The sequence below is a fragment of the Olea europaea genome, unplaced genomic scaffold (assembly GCF_002742605.1).
Source record: "Olea europaea var. sylvestris unplaced genomic scaffold, O_europaea_v1 scaffold1110, whole genome shotgun sequence".
Lineage (NCBI taxonomy): Eukaryota > Viridiplantae > Streptophyta > Magnoliopsida > Lamiales > Oleaceae > Olea > Olea europaea.
In genome coordinates, this window is record NW_019228470.1 from 52,891 (window position 1) to 62,320 (window position 9,430).

The following is a 9,430-nucleotide window of genomic DNA, read 5'->3' on the forward strand; positions in this document are numbered from 1 at the left end:
TTTTGCGATGGTGAGGCTTACCCAACAAGCCATACCGCTTCAGGTAGTGGTGGTTGAAGAGGAGAATGATAGGCTTGCAAAATTTCTCATCAACAAGGTAAACCTTATTAAGCCTACCTTTTAAAGGGCAAGAGCTTCTCCTAGATCATCACTTATTGCAATCTGTGAAGTGAAAATAGGTGAGAATTTAAGTGGTATGATGCGATTGTTAATAGTAAGCGCGATGGCTCTCTCAACTGTCCATAGCTCTGAAGTTCCATGGCTCCTTTTACAAAGAAGAATACATCCCTCCATTCCTGAAATTTGTTGAGGATATAATAAGAGTATTCCCCACCCTCGATTGGGGCGAAGGGATATATTGTACCACCATTCCATCCTTTTTGCCTACACAAGCAGTAGACCAAATCGAACACGTTCGTTGGATTCTCACCTTTGAGCTGTATGATCTACCAGAGTAGGTATACTCACATCATCTAGCCACAGTCATTGAGCGTCACTTATGAAGGAGGCAAGTTGAAATAATTTAGAATGAGGAGATATAAGTGGTGTGGTTGTAGGTGAAGAACCTATTGTCCCTACTCCATTGCCTATTCACAATATACAACTCTTTAGAGTTTTGTAGGCATGTTTTATATAATCGAAAGCATGCAAGTGAATCCTATCAGATCTCTAGAATTGCCCATACAATCTAGTTGTACCCATTTGTGATCAATATAAATTTATTTACTTGATAAAAAAAAAGGTTCCATGCGACTTTACGTAATTGAGGCATTGAACAAAGATGAGGTCGGCAAACCCTCTCAATACTTAATTGATTTGATACAGCATATGGTGTAATGAATTTGGCAAATCATCAAGTGAATCCTATCAGATCTCTAGAATTGCCCATACAATCTAGTTGTACCCATTTGTGATCAATATAAATTTATTTACTTGATCAAAAAAAAAAAAAAAAAAAGGTTCCATGCGACTTTGCGTAATTGAGGCATTGAACAAAGATAATTGATTTGATACATCATATGGTGTAATGAATTTGGCAAATCATCGTCATCAATTTTGGTCAATTGCTCAACTCGTGCTGATTGCATTACTCTTTCTAGTTCTACCATTAGGCTCTCTTGCTAGCTTTCTTTTTTGTTTAAAGGTTCGTTCAATTTTCAAATCAAAAGGGAAGATATCGTAATGTCTCAAACTTTGCAGCAAGAAAACACTAATAGAAACAAAAAGAAAAATTTAAATCGAGGCTAGAATTAATAAAAAAAATAATGTAAATGAAATATTATCGTCCTACATAGACTAATTACCTACTATCAATTTTTGTCTAAACCTAACTTCAATTTAAAATAATTTGGTTACAAAATTAATGACTTGATGAATGAATTTAAACCACTAGTGGAAATTACACCTAATGTCAACTTTTGGCTTTTCATTTGCAAAAATGTCACTTTTTAAAAGTCATTGCAAGATTGTCAATTTTTGACATTTTTGTTCCTCTAGATAATTCAAATATCCTTCATTTCCTTCATTAAATATAGATTTGACTAGATGAAAAAATAGTACAAATTTTTTTAAAACATCACATCTCTCATCTCACTATTAAACTGTTGATAAATTATCTTCTAATTATTGAAAAACAAATTATCTTCTAATTATTGAAAAAATTATGGAGATTTTCATTTTCCTCTCCCGATCGACTCTAGCTCGCCCCTCTTTTAGCTTCTCGCCTCTCTGCTCCATCCGGACCTGCGACGACGATGGCCACTCCCTTAGGTAGTTAGCCTGCTTCTCTTCTTCTTCTCTCTCATTCACTCTTTACTTTTTCACAAATCAAAACATGCCGGACCTTTTTTTCAACCCTAACCACGCTGCCACTATGCCATGTCCACCATTTGTGCGATAGTGCCTCACTCACACCTCCGGCCAGCCACCTACTCCTAGTAAAGGAGAAGTGAAGATTGTTTGTCTAGCTTTCTAACTTTCTTTAAATCTACAGAATCGAAAGGAAAAGGCAAAAATGGTGAGTCCAAATTGGATTGTTGTTCATGTGTGATATTTTAGCATTTTAAATAATTGATTTTAGCTTTTCTGTGAGTTTCTTAAGATATTGAGATATTCTGGGCTTCTAATTGCATGTGCGTGCTTTTGTTTTTCAAATTTTAATTTGTTTCAGGGTTTTTAGATGTGCACATTTTGCGATATATGATGGTCATGGAGGTTGGTTAGCTACAAAGTACGCTTAGAAGCATCTTCATGTTAATATTCTTTTCAACGGGCTTATTAGTGAGCTGGTCTGTTTGTTTGAGAATTTAGTGTTGTAATTATTGTTCAAAATTCTATTTTAGAAAACTACTATATTTTACATTCCATTTTGTAATTGCCCTTTCATGGTTTGGCGTTTGTTGAAAATTTTCAGTTGGATGTTAAGTGTTCATCTCGTTGGACGAGTCAAATGAAGATAGCGGAGAAGAAGGTTCAGCCATCGACGACAAATGAAGTATCGCCAATGAAATATAGTGAATAAGTTATGTAGAGTCTTTTCTTTTGCAGGGATGAATTTGGTTAACACACAACCAAAAAGTCAGCATGAACATGTCCCTAACGTTGTAATTCGGGTAGTGTATTTTGTGTACTCCGATCCAACTGTCAAGAATGATAGAGACAATCTGTCGGGAATGACATTGAATTGTCAGGCTGTAATGCAGTATGTTGTAAATGGATCCGTATTTTGCTTGTGAAGTTGAATATGTATTTCCCTGTCTACGAACGAAACAGGAATGGTAATGACGATGTAGTTGAATATAATAATGTAAGTCGATAATGTGATGGGAAACATCGTAGGTTGAGCGGATGTTACGAAATGGTGTTTATCATGCACTATCAATTGAGTTGCAAATTATAATTTATTTGGTAGGTATTGAAAAAAGCATTTTTAAGTGGACAAAGAAGATACACGATTTTGCGTGCTTCCTTCAAGTATTTTGAACGATCGTAGAGTTGGAGGGTTAATTGTCTATATCAAAGACATTGTTCTATAAATTTTTCCTTATGTTTATTCTTCTTCATTTCTTCTGGAGTTTATTATTTACGTTAACCTGATCTTTAATTATGTGCATGTTTTCGTCAACTGTCGAAAATAAATAAAACATCTATCGGGACCAACAGTTGAACAGATCAGGATGTTGTGCAATTGAAAAATGGAAATTTGTGCATTTTATAAGTTTCTCGCTTTGGGAAAAATGAAAATTATAAGTTGGACCAATACAAGTGTCTTAGTTTATAAATTGAAATCTAGAGATTATAAGTTTCTCATTTTTTTTTGCACATTACAAGTCTAACCAATACAAGTACACTTAGATATTCAAGGCATCATACCAATTATCTATCAAATTAAATTTGAGATGTGATGAAAATAAGTTGGTAGTTGGGAACTAATTGACCTTAATTAACCATCCTCTCTACCCAATTATAAATACCAGTGCAAGACTTTATGTTCATAAACCACCCCTTGAAAGACTAGAGAAGATGTTGTGAGACTCCCATATTGAAACAGTTAGTTGATATAAGATAGTGAGTTCATCCACCTCCAGCAACGAACCATTCAATCCCATTATGTATCCATCGATACTGGGTTTGTCCGCTGAATTTCCCATTGTTTTATTCTCAAACAAGGAGGAGGTAAGTGTTGAGCACCATGAATTTCAAATGATTACTCATACCTGAAATCTTATGATTGTAACGATAAGAATTCAGAATCAATATGTTGGCATTTAATAGCATGTAAGTAGCACTAGATCATACACAAATCTGTACAATAGCAAAATGTCAAATCAAGGGTTTCCATCATTTTGAAGTGTCCAAATTGACAATTAAACTATATACCCCTACAGTTTGTAAATGTTGGGCTCGACATTTCAAACGTTTAATTCGACGGTTTGTAAATGTCAAATTCGACAGTTGTTGGGAAGCAGACGGCAGTAAGTGGAACTCAGACTTTTTCAGCACAGCACATTAAGTGTGATCATTACTATTGAGCTACCAAATGACAAAATGAAAATGTTAGATTGACCTTGTCATTAAAGAGACATTTAATGAAAATAGTATTTGTTTTGAATGGAAGAAATTGCTCAAAACTTTAATGGTAATAATGACATTTTGTAAAGGACTCCAAAACTAAACAAATCAATACATAATAGTTTCAAAATTTTCAAATAAATATGCCCATATCGTATTTAACATTTACAAAACAAAAAACTACAAGAGTAAAATATAAATAATTTGTAATTGCTAACATCTCAAAATGGATGAAGAATACAATAAAAATATCTTCTTGATCAATGAAAATGAAGAAGATTAAGAAAAGTTAGAGTTTGTAGTTTATATTTCATCTTTAAATTTCTTTTACCCTTTTTTATTAACAAAAATTCATATTAATCAATAAAATACACATTTATCCATGTTTTATATATAGAAATTAGGAAAACGCTCATTGTACACTGCTGGTACATAGCATTTCAAAATAGCTGACGTGGCATGAGCTTTGGGCGACAAAACAAAACAAAAGTGATTGGGTTACAGCCGAGTTTTTATGAAACGACTGGATCGCTTAAGCCGGCCCAAAAGATAGCCACCCACAGATTGTGAGAAACCCTCAATTCACACCACTTTCATGATTTCTAGCATCTCCACCCAAACGACAACTACCCACTCTCGTGAACATCTTGTCGCCACCCAAACGAAAGATGTAACTTTTCGCATTCGGCAGTTACATTCCCCCAAATCTCACACCGATCGGAGAACGATCGCGAGGATTCCATCCAAGCAATGGTAGATTTCCCCAAATCTGAGGAGAAATAGTTGTTTGTAACTTAGGGGTCGAAGGCAACTTTCCACATTCGACAATGACATTCTCCCAAATCTCAGACCAACTGAAAAATGACCACAATGAGTTCACCCACGCGACGGTAGATTTCCTCAAATCCTAGGAGAAATAATTGTTTGTGACGTAGGGGTCGAAGGAATGACGGAGAAAGGTTAGATGATTTTACCCTTTTTTTGCACTTGTAAACCGTAAGTTTGCGAAGTGACCTTGTGATTCTGTGGTATGTTTTCCACTTTCCTGTATGGTTACAAATGCATCTTGTACATTGGGCTGCAGCTGATGTTAAAGATAGGAAATCCAACCACCCAAATTGCATATGATACTAACTTCTTTATGCAAACGAAGGGTGGGGACTGTCCTTGATCAATCTTTTTCGAATTATGAAATCTGCTAGTTTTTTTATTGTAATTGTGTGTTGGATCCCTGTGTTGAATTGGAAATATTTGTGTTGAGTTGTGGGAATACCAAATTTCGACTTAGATTGTCTGTTTTTGTCATGAAGATGCATGGCAAAAGTTATATGTATGCTTTGATAGTCTTCAATATCACAGATGGAAAATGTTATGTTAAATTACATAATGAATTATGCGGTCTCTGTTTCATATCCTGACTATGTTATATATAGGCTTCGATAGTTTTCAATACTAAAATTATTATTCTGCTGCTGCTGATGTTAATTTGATTGTAGAGTTGATCATGTTCCCATTTAATGCGTTGTAGGAGAAGAACGAGTTGAAGTATCGGAGGACGAAGTCCTTGTACAATCCAGTAATAGGGGTAGTACTGAAAATGTAGTCACAATGAAAGATGATGTATTAGGAGAAGATGGTACAATTGTGCCGGAGTTAGAAGGAGATGGTACAATTGTGTCGAAGGTGGGTATAAAGTTCAAAGATGAAAGCGAGCTATACAAATTTTACAAGAAGTATGCGTATAACGTAGGTTTTTTGGTTTGGAGAATGAATTCGAGGAAGGGGGAAGATGGAGTAGTGAGATCTGTTACGTTGACGTGTTGTCGTGACGACCGTAGAAGCACTAATACAAGCAATTCTTTGAAATCGCAACCAACAATTCAGACGGGTTGCAAAGCAAATCTTACTGCTTCAATAGATATTCATGGAATATGGAAAATTTGCACAGTGTGTCTTGAACACAATCATAAAACAAGTCATTCGAAGTCAAGGTTGTATCGATGTAATCGAGAGTTGAGTGCAAATGTCAAACGCAAGCTTGAAGTGAATGATATGACTGGAATTCCTCTGCACAAAAGTTACAACTATGCAGTTGTCGAAGCGGGTGGGGATGAAAATATGACCTGCGTGGAAAAAGACTGTCGAAATTATGTTGAACAGGTGAGGTGTTTGAGATTAGGTGATGGAGATGCCGCGGTAATACAATCCTACTTTTCACAAATGCAGGCACAGTGCTCGAGGTTTTACTTTTCTATGGATTTGGACGAAGAGTCACGGCTTAAGAATTTGTTTTGGGCAGATAATAGGTATAGGCTAGCGTATAAGGAGTTCAGGAATGTAGTGACCTTCGATACGACATATCTTATAATAAGTATGACATAGTTTTTGCTCCCTTTGTCGGAGTGAATCATCATGGCCAGTCAATACTTCTTGGATGTGGTTTGCTATCAAATGAAGATATGGACACATTTGTGTGGATCTTATGCATGGCCGACATCCTAATAGAATTATTACGGATCAAGATAAGGCTATGCAAAATGCAATTGAGATAGTCTTTCCCAATACGAGGCACAAATGGTGTTTATGGCACATCATGAAGAAGTTACCTGGGAAGTTTGTGTACCACGTTGACAAAAGCTCAATTTTTTCATCCATACACGCATTAGTGTATGATACGCAGCGTGTTGAAGAATTTGAAGCAGGTTGGGATATTATGCTCGATACATATAACCTACATGAGAACGAATGGTTGTCGAGATGTATGAAAATAGGGGTCGTTGAGTGTCATGCTACTTGAAAATGACGTTTTGGACAGGGATGTCAACAACTCAACGGAGTGAGAGTATGAATGCATTATTCGATGGGTATGTGCATTCGAAGACGTCGTTGAAGTAGTTTGTTGAGCAATACATGAGCATTGAGAAATAAAGTTGAAAAGGAATTCCAGGCATATTTTAAATATTTTTCACCAATGGTGCCTTGTGTAACAAAATATGAAATTGAAAAACAATTTCAAGCAATTTATACGATTTTGAAGTTTTGGGAAGTTCAGGACGAGATAATTGAGAAGGTATATTGCGATGTGATATCTGCAGTGGAAAGTAACTCCAAGAGGAAGTATGAGGTTGAGGATGATGTCATTCACGGAGAGACGGTGAGGAAGAAAATTTTTTATGTCACATTTCGTGCAGGGGAGTGTGATATTATTTGTAGTTGTCACCTATTCTAGTTCCGTGAAATTCTGTGCAGACATGCCATATCAGTGTTGATGCATAACGGCATCACATCATTACCGAAGAAGTACGTATTGAGGAGATGGAGAAGAGATATTAGTAGAGCCGATACGAGGGTCGCTGTGAACTAAGCCAATCTACTTAGCACTCCTAGCCAATTGAGATATGGTATAATGTGTGATTTGTTTGCTACATTGGCCAACGTGGCCGTCGATGACGAGCATTGATCTACTGCGATAATTGATTCGATTCAACATCAATCTAAAGACATAGAATTTACGAAGTCCGCCTGCAGAAGTAATAGCATTTCCCAGCCTAGTTTGCATTTGGGGTCACAATTGAGAGCATCACATGAGATGGGCAGTGAGGACATACAAGATCCTAAATGCGCAAAAAGAAATAGCGCCCCGAAGAAATTACGTGTTAAAGGCTCCTTGGAATTGAGCTCTTAAAAAAACAAAAGTAAATTCAGTAGCTAAATATTTTCTCATGAGCTTCATAAAGATCTACTTACTAATTTAAACTAAGAATTATTCCAATGTCTTGTAGGCGAGATCGAAAGGCTCGAAGAGCAATCTTGAACACAGTGCGCCGAACACTCAGACCTCGGCACATGTACAATATTTGACGCCGACATCGTCCCCATATTTACAGGTTACATACGTAAATATTTAAATATTTGCACAATGTCTCATACATATGTTTGATATTTATTTGTTCATGTCATGCAAGGCAAAGGGAAAAGTCATGCACTACCACATCAATTGTATTCATCACAAGTCTTTCCCATGTCGTCTTCAAATGTTTTACCCAGTTGGCAAGGTAATTATATTGGTTCCAATGTATTTTTCGCACATTCAGACATTAACATATTGCACTTATCATGCTTATGTTAGGCAATATTCAGCTGTACTACTATGGTGACCACACATGGGCGTCGTTGGGGATTCATTGAGCCAGTCCGCGACGGGTATTTTCCCTCAAGTATTTCACACTGTAAGCTATGTATTTTTATTAAGAGATATGAACATATCATGTAAAATTCTCCTTCAACTATCTGCCGATAACATGTAAATGTAGCCATTTCGGCCGTCTACCCCTCCCAATGATATAGTAGGTTGAATGTCACCTGGCACCCATTCCGTTCCTCAGGCTGTTGTTCATGAAAGCCCTTCAAGTCATGTTGATATACCAAGTTTTGGAATGGCTTATGAAGTGACACCCAATTCTTGGGATGCATCTCAATAGTCTTGTTCACCATATTCCTTCCACTTGAACAAGCTACCATCATACTTGGTTTATGTCTTAATATAAATATGACTTTGTTCCTTGATGAGGGTGCTGTTATTCTCGGCAATCAATGTGAATAATTCTTGGTGTTGTTTTGTTATAATGGCTTGATCTTTTTCTGTATGAAAATCGGATGAATTTATTAATTTTAATTATGAATGTCGCTATGACTGAGTTAGATTTAATTGCAGTGTAAAAAAAATTATAGATTTTGAAATTTAAATTGATTTTTTGAATGTTAACTGATCATAATTGGATTGTTGGTTCATTTTGGTAATGTGAGCTATATTACCCAGGTGGCATATTTTTGGAAGAAATCTTTGGTTGCATTCTCCAAGTACTTTCATTGCCTGATTTTTCATTTTTCTACCAGAGTCCTATGCTATCTTGGAAGGATTATGATTTGTAAAATCACAGACTTTTTCATAACTTACTCGAACGATTTGACTGCATAAATACAATTATGGCAGTCAAAGAACCATCTCATCGTGGCCAGTAGGGCACTCTTCTATCTATTGAATGTAGTTTCACAAGGTCTGAGGCAAACAATATAGTTCATGTTTATAGAATGGCTTGAAGAGACTCTAAGTTTCATTTCTGAAGCTAGTTTTTTTCATATGCTTAGAGTCAGGAAATTAACACGAATGAAGGAAACTCGTTTCTTGTCTTCAATTAACAAACAAGTGTTCCACTAACATTTATCGACGTGAAAGAAGTATGATATTAAACTACAATAAAATTAATAAAATTTAATTGAACAAACAATTTTTAATATTCTTTGAAAACTCATCTTTTTGAAAGTCATTTATAGTTCTTTGAACAAATATAATCCTAAT

At 35.8% G+C, this 9,430-nt stretch overlaps 1 protein-coding gene across 1 annotated transcript; it reads left to right on the forward strand.

Annotated features, from left to right (window-relative positions):
• The first annotated feature begins 5,017 nt into the window (after positions 1-5,017).
• Positions 5,018-8,552, forward strand: LOC111373306 (protein FAR-RED IMPAIRED RESPONSE 1-like). Its single transcript, XM_022995817.1, has 4 exons — positions 5,018-5,030; positions 5,600-6,408; positions 7,124-7,225; positions 8,457-8,552. The coding sequence occupies exons 1-4, from the start codon at positions 5,018-5,020 to the stop codon at positions 8,550-8,552; spliced, it is 1,020 nt and encodes a 339-aa protein (XP_022851585.1).
• The last annotated feature ends 878 nt before the right edge of the window (positions 8,553-9,430 follow it).